The 13,680-nt window shown below is 54.3% G+C and overlaps 1 protein-coding gene across 6 annotated transcripts; it reads right to left on the minus strand.

Annotated features, from left to right (window-relative positions):
* Window positions 1–837: 837 nt before the first annotated feature.
* Window positions 838–13,603, minus strand: Asb10 (ankyrin repeat and SOCS box containing 10). Of its 6 annotated transcripts, none has more exons than XM_013152324.3 (6): window positions 12,743–13,350; window positions 12,359–12,626; window positions 8,881–9,400; window positions 5,944–6,057; window positions 5,573–5,758; window positions 838–2,926 (listed from the first exon to the last, which is right to left on the minus strand). In XM_013152324.3, the coding sequence occupies exons 1-5, from the start codon at window positions 13,056–13,058 to the stop codon at window positions 5,573–5,575; spliced, it is 1,404 nt and encodes a 467-aa protein (XP_013007778.1). In that variant the 5' UTR covers window positions 13,059–13,350; the 3' UTR covers window positions 838–2,926. The 6 variants fall into 6 exon arrangements, with proteins under 6 accessions (XP_013007778.1, XP_013007777.1, XP_013007776.1 ...); XM_013152323.3 differs by having other exon boundaries at window positions 838–5,092; XM_013152322.3 differs by having other exon boundaries at window positions 838–5,375.
* Between the last annotated feature and the right edge of the window lie 77 nt (window positions 13,604–13,680).

Here is a 13,680-nt window from a genome sequence, read left to right on the forward strand (position 1 = left end):
CTTGGTCACTAGCAAACTGGGGTCAGGTGGGGTCAAAGAGAGCCGGGATGGTTAAAATGAAAAATAGTGAAACCAGAGAAGTTGACAAAGGCACCCTTAGGGAGGGCAGGGATTTGGCCCAGGTGAGGAAGAATACTCATGCCAGAGAGCCCAGAGCTGCCCTATTGGGACAGAGCAGGGCAGGAGTGATGTAGTCTTGATGACTTTCGTTCTAATCAGGAGTGTTGGTCTTGATGGATTTAAAATCAGTACTCTTTTTTTTTTTTTTTTTTGGTCTTTTTCCTTTTTATTGGTACCGGGGATCAAACTCACGACTCCCTGCTTGCAAGGCAGGCACTTATGTCGCTGAGCTAAATCCCCAACCTAAAATCAGCACTCTTAAAAGACATGGTAGACAGGATAGCACCAAGGAAGAGCATGGTGCTCAAGAAGGGACTTTTCTTGGGATATTCCCCCACTGTCAGTTCATCAGAGAAATGAATGTCACTTTTGAGCAATCTGGGGGAGGATTTGCTATGGAGCAAAAAGATGTCCCTCAGATTAGTTCTGGGCTCTGCTAACTCACTGTGGAAGGGGTAGGATAAAGTCTGTCTAAATGCAGTCTTCAGAACAATTCTGGAATTAACCAAGTACTTCACCATGCAGATAGGGAAGACTAGACTCCAGAGGTGTGCTGTGCTTGGAAAGTGAGAGGTCAAGTACTTGGCGTGATGGTTTTACAGAGTTGGCTACATAATGGAGGCTTATTGACTTGATAAATCATGAAGGGATGTGCAGGCTACAATCACCGCAATTAAAGCTGTATGAGCCAATCAAATAACACATGAAGAAAGGCCATTTTTAAAAGTAATTACATTCATTTTCGCAAAGGTAATAAAATCAGATAGTACAAAATTCCAAAAGCTCAAAAGGATATCTACATCGAAATTGCTCTCCCTCCCTCCAGTCTCACCAGTAAAAGTCCACTTCAGGAAGCTTGTCGCTCTCTGGTGGTACCTAATGGACCCTGCACTGTCAGGGGTAGAGAGTCTCCGATAGTGAAGGCGTGAAGGCATCACTTAGGTCATGACAAAAGTTATTGCTCACAACCACGAGGAAAAATGAGCAGGCAGAGAGAGTACAGGTTGGTGCCAGCACATCCCAGTGGGCCAGCAGCTCTGGACTGACCAGTGAGACCTTGGGGACTTGGCATTGATCTGGTGTGACTCACGCTTGTGAAATACCATGGTCCACACTGTATATTCTAACCCATCTGTATCTTCAGTCTGCTCCCTGACCGCACGGTTCCTGACGTGTGGCTTCTTTGGGGTCCTTGGCATTCAGTAGCTACTGTCACAGGCTTAGTGGCCACTGTTGTGGCCACTTCCTTTCGCTGCCCTTACATCCTGGGTGCAACGGAGGCCCCATGGCAAATACAAAGACCACTTGTGGACGGAAAAGGATCTGGGGACCTGGGGCCTTCGACTTACTCCTGTGTGCGAGAGTGATTATCTTCTACTCTGTGCAGCCGAAAGCCAAGGAACACGTAACAGGGAGCACCGTGCAGAATGCGTTCTTCCAGCCGTGAACAGGCGAAGGGCAGAGTGGTCCAGAATGGAAGGACTCACCTTTCCGGAAATCAGCGGCTCTGTCATCAGTACCAAGGACAGATGCTGTGGCTCGCAAATTCCTCCCCGTAGGAAACTCGGCTTTTCCTACTGGATCCCTGCACGGAACTCGGCTAGTTGTGTGGGACCTCATCTGCCCTCTCCAGACACTGGGACCTCCGCCTAGGGGGTTCTAACGAGCAAAACGTTCCAAAGTCAAAGCCAACAGGTGTGGACCTCGGGCTCACTCACTCATCCGCTGGCGAGAGTCCGCGTACGACGGGCAGTGCCGGGTTCTGTGCGCGGGTCCCCTCTGGTGGCAGCGGCGCGCCACTGCAGTCACCGCGAGGGAGGCGTGGGGTGCTGCAGCGGCCCCTGGCGTTAGGCAGGAGTCGCGCTCGGGGCAAAGTAAGGGGACCCGGAGAGCTAGCTAAACTCTGGGTATTTCGCTGTGAATGCACCGGTTGGACGGAACGGGGCGGGGACTGGACACCAGTGTCTTAAAGTCTAGTGTGTGTGCCTGTAGGCTCCTGCATGTTTGCTGGGCCAGTGCATCTGTCGCCCTGCGTTGTGAGTGTGTGTGTGTGTGTGTGTGTCTATGTGTGTGTGAGCCCACGCGTGCACACGCGGGGAGGCTTGTGGTGGGGAGGTCCGCGCCTCTAGTGCAGGGCGGAGTCCTCACGGAGGCGTGAAATTGGTTTGGAGCAAACACATTATGGAAAGCAATTACCGGGGAGAGGTTCTGGGCCCGCGGGACCAACAGCCGGGAGGCTGGGGAGGAGGCTCCCTGACTTGCCAGTGTCTGACGTCTGACCCCAGAGGGAACCTCGGGCATAACCTTGCAAAGCCACGAATGTTAGGCACGACCTCCACATACCGACCACGGCAAGGCCACCTTTATTTCCCTCCCATATCAGTCACCCCCAACACCTTCCATGCAGGGCACGAGCCCCTCTCCTCTCATCCCCAGATCGCAAGCACGGTGCTCAGGAAGCCTTACTGGATCCCTACCCGGCTCCTCGCCTTCCTCTTTGCTCTCATTCCCCAATCCCACAGTCATTCACCGTCTGTTCAGTGCTCCTTGGGTTGTGATTAATTCCCCACCGCTTCTGGGATCGACTGAGAATTCACTAGGGCAGAAGTTTGTCTCAGGCGCATCCCTGTGTCCACTACTAACATGTAGGGCTCAGGAAGCACCAAATGAAGGAGCAAGAGTGGACAGTGAGCCAGGCACAATGGTGAACACCTTCCCAGGAGGCTGAGGCAGAAAGATGGCAAGTTTGAGGCCAACCTGGGCTACATTGTGTGTTCAAGTCCAGCCTAGACCAAATGGTGAGGCCCTGCCAACAAAACAAAACAAACACAATCAAGCAAAAACAAGAAAAGTGTGGCAGGACTAAAATAGAATTCCATCAAAAGTCATAAGTGGAACCCTTAGGAAAGCTGTTCCCTCAGAATCAGGATCTCTTGAACATTTTTTTGCAGCCTGTTTATTCAGCCAGACCTGCCCTCTCCTCTGCCCTCCGCATTCAAAGGTCCACACTGTCTGTGAACACGGCCCCTGTGATGTCTGCCAGATGGCCCACTGAGGAGAGCCAGCACAGTCCTTCTGATTTTCCTGGTCCTGCTTCCCCGACCTTAGGAGTTAGCAGCAGCATCTGCTCAGCTGTCCAAACCCAAAAGACCAGGAGGGCTCCAGCTTGTCTGTGCTCCATTAACAAGTCCCAGCTGTTCCCCAAAAGCTAAGGGGTGTCCTTTGCCCAGTAGGCAGGTGGTCCTGAGGCACAAGTGTCCCTGCCCTTCAGTGGTCCCTTCCAGTCCCTGAGTGGCAGGAAGGCAAGTCCCACCAGCTTCATGTCATCCCTCCTGCTGCAGGGACAGTCAGGGGTAGTCTCTCCCACTCTGAGCGCAAAGCCCCTGGAACAAACACTTCCTCTATTTCCAGTCCATCCAAAGTCACTCCAAAGCTCTCCTCCAGCCCCACAGTCAAGTTCCCTTAGAGGACCCCAAATCTTTTCTACTACATACTATCCCACTTCTTGCTTGAACTACTGCAGTCACCCCCAAAAGGTCTCCCCAATTCTCTATGGCCTCCTCAACCCGAAGCCACTCAGCAGCCAGCCAGAGTGGGTTTTTTTCCCTTTTGGTGGCATCAGAGATTAAACCTAAGGATTTTGTACTCTTTTTTTGAGACAGGGTCTTGTTGAATTGCTCAGGTGATCTTAAACTGGTGATCCTCTTGCCTCAGCCTCTGAGAATGCACAGGCAGGTGCCTCTATGCATAGCTCAAAGTGATCTTCTGAGGCCTCTGTTGCTCAGGGAGCTCTCCTGCTCCTCCTCACTCCTTGCACACAGGTCTGGTTCCTCATCTTTAGACTTCAAGTTAAAAGTCACCTCCTTAACAAGTGACTTTCCAAGGAAAAAAAAAAAACCTCTATCACTAGGGCTGGGGATTTAGCTCAGTGGCATAAGTGCCTGCCTTGCAAGTGTATGGTCATGAGTTCGGTCTCTGGTACCGATAAAAAAAAAAAAAAAAAGCCTTTCCTTGTCACTGTTTAAAATAGTTCCCTGGTGCTGTCACATCGCCCTCTGTGTCTCCTTTGGCTTCTCCCACAAGATACCTGTTCCTGTTGGCTTGGCAGCAGGCAAGGCTGGGAATCCCAGGCACCATGAGCCTGTGAGGCCTGCAGCTGCAAGGAGCAAACCGGTATGGGGACCCCACCAACCGTGGGGTGTACACGAAATGTCCCAAGTGGCCCACAGTAGACCCTGCACAGAAAACCCTGGCAGTAAGGGGCCAGCCCCCAGCAGACACCTTGGAAACCCCTCCAGTCTTGCCCCCCACCACATCAAGAATGGTGCTGGTCTGGCGTCTTTCCCGCAGGGTGGTCCTGGGCCGCTCACTTCCGCTCTGCTTGTCCATGACATCTGGGATTTTGAACTCACATTGTCTCTAGAACCCGTCCCTCACCTAGACAGGTGCCCCTCCTACAGACCTGCCCCGTCAAGCCCCACGCAGTCAGCAGCATTTGGAGGGGAAAGTTGTGTGTTCCAGCGTGAGCATCCTGAAGCCAGGGAACTGTCTAGTAACTCCTGATGTCACGGATCACGGTGCAGTTGATTGGCTGTTCTGTGGCTCCTGGACAGCTCCTGCTCGGTCCCTTACCATTAAGTCCCCTCTGCACCACCCACTCTTCGGGCCTTTGCCTCGTCTACCTCCATGGGGCTCCAAGTTGGCTGTTTTGCTGGTTGGAAGGGGTCCCAGACCTGTGGCTGAGCCCCTGAGCAGTTGGAAGATCTGCGGAAACTACCCGGTGCAGTACTTAGGCAGAGTAGCTGCAGAGACTTTTTGTATGTGTGGATAGAGGGAATCGAGCTCATGACCTCGGGCTTGCCAGGCAGGCACTGCATCATCCAGCCCCTGACAATGCACTCTTACTTGGTGGTTATTCATTATCTCACAGGACAACAAATGCAGGACAGGTTGACCTGGGCCTCCTCCATAGCTGGTGAGTGGCAAAAGAAGAAGGTAGGGGATCTGTTACACAGGGCAATGTGGGGGACCAAGCAAGTGCCCATCCCAACTACCTTTGCCAGGGAGCTTGCCTGAGCAAAACTTGTTGGGAAAAGCAACAAATATCCTGGAGACTTTAATGTACACACAGGCTTTGCATAGCCTAGAAGGGGTGTCTGGGGAGCCCTGAGAAAATGTCACTTGCTCTGTCTTCATCAGATGTCACCTGGCCGCTGTAACATGTCCACCTCTCTCTGGTGAGGGTCAGAGCATCCCTGCAGAGAGTGACCTGCTGCCAATGGGGCCACCTGCTTCAGGCTGCACCATCTGCTTCAGACCCCACAGGCAGTGCACATCTGGAATGAGAGGCCTGGCTTCCGAGTGTCCGCAGGCCCTGAGGCAGCTGCTTCAGGTCAGGCTCTGCCCCTACCCCCGATGCCTCCTACCCATCCCCAGAGCTCAGCACTCTCACCTAGTACAGCACGTCTTCAAACTCGAGCTGCAGGTAGCGAAGCAGGCGGTGAGGCAGGGGCAGGCGGGGCAGGGCCAGGGGCAGGCAGCTCGCCAAGTGTGCGCGCACCGCACAACGGCTCAGATGCTGCAGGGATCTCGGCTGCCTCACCAGGGCGAAGAGCGAGGAGTAGAAGTGCTGGTGTTTCTGGGGGCAGAGGGAGGGTTCAGCAAGGACAGGTGACAGAGTGGCCTGCAGGCATCTCCAGGAACCTCTTAGAACACACTGTGACATTTCCTTTGGGGAGGGGGTGGGTCTGGATCGTTTCTATGGGGGACCAATAGGGCTGCCCCTTAGTGGGTGGGAATCTCAGCGCCAGGCTGGAATCTGACCTGCAGTGTTTCAGGAGGGATCAGGCCCGCCGCTTCCTCGGGTAGCCGCACGGCACTGTAGGTGTTCATCAGCACCTCGATGGTCCTCGGGGAGGAGCACCAGCGTTCCAGCACCTGGAAGAGGCAGGGATGGTCAGGTGCTGGACCGCAGCTGTGAGGGGGGGACTTTGTTTCCCCAAAAGATAAATGGAAGTCCTAAACCTGGTACTGAGCAAGGTGACCTTATTTGCAGATGGAATGAGTCAAAGCGAGGTCACAGGGCCTAAGAACAGAGGTGCACATACCCAGAGGTGGCCGTGGGACATCCATTGTGGGCAACCACGCTGGATGAGGAAGAGATGGGCAGCACACCAGGGCCCCCGGAAGGGACCCATCCTGTCACACCTCTCTTCAGTTGCTCTAAGTTGCCTGGTTTGGGGTATGAGTGGTGGCAGCTTCAGGAAACTGATACAACACTAATGCTTCTCTTTCTTCTCTGTGGGAGGTGTGGGACGAGCTGCACCCCCAGCCCCACAGGTATCACATCTGCTATGCAGAGCGTACAGTGGATGCTTTCCTTAGCACTTTGCACCTATGAACTCTTGGTCATCATCCCTCTAAAGTATGAATGGTTATTGTCTAAATTTTACAGCCAAGAGAAACTGAGGCACGGAAGGGTAACGTTCAAATTGTCTTTCTGGCAGTCCGAGCCAGCACAGAGATTCTTGCCCTTCTACACCATCTTGCTCTCTCGTCTACCTCCATGGGGCTCCAAGTTGGCTGTTTTGCTGGCTGGAAGGGGTCCCACACCTGTGGCTGAGCTCCTGAGCAGTTGGAAGATCTGCGAAAACTACCCGGTGCAGTACTTAGGCAGAGTAGCTGCAGAGACAGCTGCAGGAGGGGTAAGGTGGGGAGGAGGGGTTCACAGAGAGGCACAGGCTCTGAGGACAGTGGAGGAGGAGGGAGAAGCCAACAGAGGCCCAATGCCCAGGGCAGCAGTGCAGAGTTCCAAGAGAGGGAGGCAGTTGGAGCCAGATCCATTCTCCTGGGAAGGTACCTGTTGTGGGCCTCCCAGGTGCCCAGGGCAGAGTCAGTGGGGGCAGCCCGGGGAGGGTGATTGGAAAGGCAGCTGCGCCCCTTGTGGGTGCCATGGCGCCCGTGCAATGCCTGCCCATGCCTCCGTCTCTTGCAAGACCTCAAGCGACAGGCAGTGGCCATGGGCACCATGTGGATCTGAAATCAGCCAAGAGCTGTCATGTGCTCTGTCTACAGTGTCCCTGGCTTGAGCCCCTGCCTCCACAGGGTGTGCTGGGGGCAGCAGAAGCAGGTAGAAGACAGTGGCCCACACATCCAGGCCTGTGCTTCTCCATCTACCCTGTGCTGTGCTTATCAGAGCAGCTCTAGCCTGGTTCTTTAGCCCAGGTCATCCTCTCCCTCTTCCTCCTCCTCAGATCAAGGAAAGGATAGACATGTGTCTGTGTCCAGGATGCCCGCCCCACCAGAGATGCCTGCCACTTCTTCCTCCTGGCCCAAGAACCACCCAGCCTCCTCCAGGAAGCCCAGTGTTCTCCTTCACAGAGATGCCTGGCTGCTCAGCACATTCCCTATGTCGCTATAGAGTGACGCAAGCTAACACAGACTGATACTGCAGGCAGGGCCGTGTCCAGGGCTTCACACTTGTTAACCCCTTTGCTCATGCAAGCTATGGAGCTGGCAAATTGTCCTGTCTCTGCAAATGAGGAAACAAGACCAGGGAGAGTGAGCAACTTGCTGGAACCTGTGTGCAGGTAGCTTGTCTCCACTAGAGAAAGGATAGTGGGCGCTTGACTCTGCTGGTCTCTGTTCCCAAAGATGAGCCAAGGGGGTAGGGACAGGAGTGAGGTCCTAGGAAATCCGTGGGTAGTGCCAAGTCCTCCTCTTGCCCCGCCTGCTAGGGAAATCATTAGCTGTCAGAGCTGCCGTCAGATTACAGGGAATTGCTCGTCTCCTAATTATCTGGTGTTAATAGGAGATTAATTAGTGTTAATTGTTGATTTTCTTGTATTTTCCCAAAGGGGAGACCAATCTGCCGAACTCTCGGGCTGTTTAATTATTTGGTCTTGCTTAGGAATCCAGACAGATGCTTCTGGATTTGTGGGCAAAGGGGAGAGGCAGGGACAGCAGTGATGGCCCGGGGTAAGGCAGGGCTGGGTGGAACGAATCCCCAGCAGGGCCAGAGGGGACCTGCCACTCTCCAGAAGGCCAGGCCCATCTCCTCAGAGAATGGGTGTCCTCACTGCAGGCTCTGAGGTGTTATGCAGCCCCCTCCAGGCCCAGCACCTTAGGGGACGAGGCCTCCCCCACCAAGGGGTCCTCAGCACCGGCTTGAGTGAACACACTTTGGGGGAACTAACATGAAGTAAGAAATAAATTGAAAAATGACCTCGAAAGGTGTTTTCACAGCCACCAGGGCAGTGGCAGCTGGTTTGGGGAATGCTTCCCACTACACACTCAGAAAGCAGGACCCCACCCCTTCACAGATCCTCTGGCACCCTGGGGAGTCTCACCCAGCATGTCCCTCATGCTCTCAGAGTACCCGGATGTCCTGTCCTTTAGCACCTGCCCCCAATGAAACCTTGCGGCAGTCTCTGCCACCCACATTGTCCTGCCTCTTCTGTTATTTGGGTCCTTCATAATCCACTGCTGCCACATGCATCTGACACCCATGATGTCCACTCAAGCACACATGTGCCCTCATCCATGTCCACGTGCACCATATGGGCCATGCACATCATGTCCACGTGCATGCACACACACTCTTATTCTGAGTCCTGGCCTTTGCCACACTGAATCTTGCTTACCTGTTGAATGGAAGGTGGAACTAATCTGTGTCCCCGTGTGGCCCAGGTGGCACAGCAAAGGCCTCGGAGTCCCTGTGCCCTCCCCACCACAGCCTCTCCCTGCCCGCAGCCCCCGTACCTTGGGCAGGGCCCCGGGCCACACTCGGACGGCACCATGGTTGAGCAGAGCCCGTACTACATGCTCCGGGGTCTGGGCCAGGGCTGTAGCAGGGCCCTGCAGAGCACAGTGTAGGGCCGTGTGTCCCCCATAGTCCATGGCATTGGCACTGACACCACAGGATAGCAACAGCTCCACCACGGCCGTGTGGCCCCGGCGACAGGCAAGGTGCAGGGGTCGCTGCCTGTCCTGGTCGGCGGCGTCGGGGTCAGCTCCTGCCGAGAGCAGCAAGCGGCACAGCTGGAGACAGCGTGCCGAGGTGGCCTCAGCGTCAGCGGGGGACTGGCAGCGAGTGTCACAGGCAGCCAGCAGCGGCGTCCAGCCTTCGGCATTGCGGGCATCGGGACATGCACCCCGTCTTAGCAGCAGGTCCACCAGCTCCACATGGCCAAGCCTGGCAGCAGTGTGCAAGGGGGTCTCCTCCTCTTCCTCAGTCCGACCGTCTACACGTGCCCCGAACCTCAGCAGCAGGTCCGCACACCTAACAAGGGTGAGGCGGTGGTGGAGGAGCAAACTGTCCCTGGCCTTCCCGGCCACATTCTGAGGGTGGGCACTAGCCTTTCATTCACTATTAGTTTCTTGTTTTGTTTTTTTGAGATAAGGCTGGCCTCAAAAATCATAGCAATCTTCCCGCCTCAGCCTCCCGAGTGCGGTAGATTATAAGTGGGTGCCACTGTGGCTGGTTTAATGGCCTTTTAAAGCCCAAATACTTTCTGTAGGAGTCGTCCTCTGCCTCTGCCACAGGAACCAAGGTCACGAGCAGCTGCCATGTGCCTAGCCCTGCATCCCTCTCTGGGCCTCGCCACAGTCCTATGGGAGATTCCCACGTCACAAAGGAGGACTGAGGCTGTTGAGTTTGAACTCCTCGTGCAATTTACACAGCTAATAACGGGTGGGCTGGCATTTCAGGCCAGGAGCCTCAGGGCATCTGCAGGTGTGGCTAGAGAAGGGAGCTCGGCCTGGGGCTTGGCAGTGGACACAAAGGAAATGCGGCTGGTGATGCCCAACACTGAAACCCATATCACCACTCACGCTCCCACACGGCACTCAGAGGAAATGTTTGGGCCACTAACAAGCACCCAGGGTCCCAGCCCACGGGCACTGAAGTGTGAGTGGCTTCCTTCCGTTCCAGTCTCCGTATGTGGGGAGTGGACAGGACCTCATGAGGAACTGGTTGGGGGCTGAACCCAGGACCTCTGCACCAAGCTATGGCCTCATCTTTTTTAAAATTTAAGACAGATTTGCTAAGTTGCCCAAGCTGGGTTTGAACTTGTGATCCTCCTGCCTCCCAGAGTGCTGAGATGATGGGTATTATGAGCACCCAGCTCATAATGATTTTAAAATACATTTGTGTACTTAGTAAAGGAAGGAGTAATTGTGACTGGGCTGAAACATGGCCAGAATTAAGAAAATGGAGTTACCTGGGGCTGTGTGGTTTCACAGGTAGCCATGGACGTGGTATGAACATCTGGCGGTGTGGCCAGTGCAAATGGAAATGTACCCTGAGTGTTAAACACACACTAACAAGGAAGATGTGCTATACAGCAAGAAGGTAAAAAGCTTATTAATTGATATATAAATATCAATTGACTGCATGTTGAAATGATTAACATTTTGAGAATACTGTAACATAAAATGTTACAATGAATGTCACCTGTTTCTTAGATATTTGTATAACTAGTGTCACAGCAGCTTTGTACCAAAATGTGGTAGCAACCCAAATACCTATTGACAGATGAATGGATGAACAAAATGTTATCCTCAGACCACAGAGTAACACACAGCCCCGAAAAGGAAAGGGATTCTGACACTTGCCATTATGAGGATAAACTCCAAGGGCATTATGCTAAGTAGAAGAAACCATGAAAAGACAAACATCCAACAATTCCACTTAGAAGAGGTCACTAGAGAGGTCAAATTTATAGACACAGAAAGTAGAGCTGGGCATGGTAGCATTCAGGAGGCTGAGGCAGAAGGATCTCCATGTGTCCAAAGACAGCCTAAACTACACGGTAAGACCCTGTCTCAAAAAAATAAGAAAGAAAGAAAGAAAAAACGAGAAAGTAGACTAGTACTTGCCAGAGGGAAGTTACTATTTAATGGATACAGGGCTGAATCGTACAATTTAAAATGGTTAAAATGGGGCTGGGGATTAAGCTCAGTGGCACAAGTGCTGACTGGAAAGTGCGAGGTTGTGAGTTCGATCCCTAGATTTACCAATAAATAAATAAGTAAATAAAATGATTAAAATGATGTATTTTGTTATGCATATTTTACCCCAATTTCAAAAATCAACTTTACCTATTTGTTCCTTTTCTTTTTTCCAGTACTGGGGACAGAACCCAGGGAATTATAACTTATAGCGCAACCTTTTTTATTATTAGGATTATTATCTTAAATTTTGAGACAGGATCTTGCTCCATTGCTCAAATTGCTACAATCCTCCTGCCTTAGCTTCCCGAGTGGTTGGGACTGCAAAGGTGCAGTGGGCTAGCTCTTTTTCACTTTCCTTTTTGCTTTTTCTTTTTCTTGGTACCAGGGATCAAACTCACGACCTCAAGCTTGCCAGGCAGGCGCTTGTGCCACTGAGTTAAATCTCCGGTCCCTTCTTTTTCACTTTCCATTGGGCTACAAGTTTTCTTCTAGCAAATGTTCAACTGCATCTGTGATTCACACTAGATTCCTTTGGGCCCAGTTGGGTGAGCAGCACCCTCTAAACTGTAATATCATTAGGCCACCGGGGTCGTCTGGAGGTGGCTCAGGTTAACCAGAGGGACACCGGGAGGCGTCTCAAGGGTGGACAGCATGGTGCTTTTCAAGGGCAAGATTCGAAACTGGGCAGGGATGGCGTCAGGGGAGAGAGGGGCTCATACTACATATGGAAGCGGTTCAGAGACTTGCTGGGCCGCCTTAGCATGGATTCTGTGCCCACTAAAACATCTGGAGAGGGGACTTCTCCTCCAAGTCCCTTAAACACAGACTGCCATTGTTCAGGTCACTGCAGGGAGGATGCCTTGCAGTAAATAATGCTGGGCCATGTGTGGGTGTAGCCTTCAGGTGTCCAGCATGGGGTTGGTGGCACCTCTGTCCTTTAGTGCCTGGGTTCTGGATACCAAGCTCCCCGAGGGTAGGACCAGGGTTTGGCTGATACCTTGCTTAGTATGGTGCCTGGGATTAGTGTGCTCAGAATTAAGACCTCACCTCGATACCGCCTATCCTTGATGGATTTAGATTTCTTTAGGGCAGGCCATGCCACCAGGGCCCTCCCCGATACCCCTGGGGGACTGAGAGTAGGGTGCTAACAGGTGGGGAGTAGTTGCTACCCAGCTCCTCTGCCCCAGACCATCATGCGTGAGGTCCACACCCTGTGCCCTGCCTTCACTGAGCAGTCTCCTCGCCTCTCCCAAGAGGGACAGGGTGGGGCTGAGGGGTCACTCACTGGAGAGCGCCAGGTCCCTGGCAGAGATGCAGGGGGCACTTCCCATCCTGGTCAGGGAGGTTGGGGTCGGCGCCTGCTACCAGCAGCACTTGGACACAGGCCGTGTGACCCCCCACGCAGGCCTCGTGCAGGGCGGTGCGGCCCCCGGGGGCGCTGTCTGGTCGAGCCCGTCGCCGCAGCAGCAGCCGCAGGATCTCCGTGTGGCCACGGCTGGCCGCCACGTGCAGGGGCGTAGTTAGCTCCTCTTGGTATGTCAGGGACCAGAGTCCTAACAAACAGAAGAACACAGGCCTCAGATCCTAGGAGTGGCACCAGCGGAGGGAGCCAGAGCTCGGCCAGTAGCGCCCCCCGTCCCCGCACAGACCCCAGGACCTCAGCCCGTACTCAGAGCACGGATGTTGTAGCGGAAATCCCTCCATCGCTCTGGGTCGCTGGTGTCATAGACGGAATCAGGAGCCAGGCCAGTACTGGAGTCAGAGAGGATGCGGGAGACGGAGCCCACGTCCCCCTCCAGCACCGCCTGCCAGAAGGCGAGGGCAGGTCCTGAGGCCGTGCGGGTGATGATGGGTCCTAGGCCAGACTCTGGGGACTCCTCAGAGCCTCTGCTGGGCCTTACCACCAGCCTGGCACAGAGGGTGTGTCTGTCATCCCCAGGCTGTCCCTGCCCCCGGCATTGTTCCAGGGACCAGCTCATGAGCATGCGGGGAAAGGCAAGAAACAGGAGGAGGAGAAGCTGAAGCTGCAGGCAGAAAAGGCAAGAGGAGGGAAACTCGGAGAGATGGAGGCCGGGCCACTGCGCCCCCAGCTGGAACCTGGCCTGGCCACGAGGTCCGGCAGGAGCTATTCTGGGCTCCACATGACTTCTTTTCTGAGCCAAGGTTTTTGTGGTGGGGAGCAGCAGCCAGGGGCTTTGCCTCTTCCCGGAGCCTTGGGGTTCGGCACCCACAGTGGTCAGCCCAGCCCTGGTCGCGTGTCCCCACCAGCAGGCAGCCCCTCACCCCTCTGGTGGCTGCTCCAGCGAGGCTCTGCAGCCCGGCTCTCCAGCAGCAGGTCGGCCGTGCTGTGCGGGGGGAAGAGGTCCTGCAGCCTCGCCAGGTCTCCAGTGTAGAGCGCATTCTGCAGGGCCATGTCCTGGCACGGCAATGGTGACGGCCAAGATGGGGTCCCCCGGGCCAGGCAAGAAGGGGCTGAGGGGCGCCCCAGATGGTGTCCCTCGAGGGGTGGGGAGCCCTGTTCCCTGGGCATAGCTGATTCTGGGTGAGGAAGCCTGAGCAGTAGGACTCTGGGAGACTCTGGGGGTGGACTGGGCAGGGTGCTGGGCC

This window comes from Cavia porcellus, unplaced genomic scaffold (genome assembly GCF_034190915.1).
Source record: "Cavia porcellus strain 051 isolate PalLab524CR breed Dunkin Hartley unplaced genomic scaffold, mCavPor4.1 scaffold_6, whole genome shotgun sequence".
NCBI classification, from domain to species: domain Eukaryota; kingdom Metazoa; phylum Chordata; class Mammalia; order Rodentia; family Caviidae; genus Cavia; species Cavia porcellus.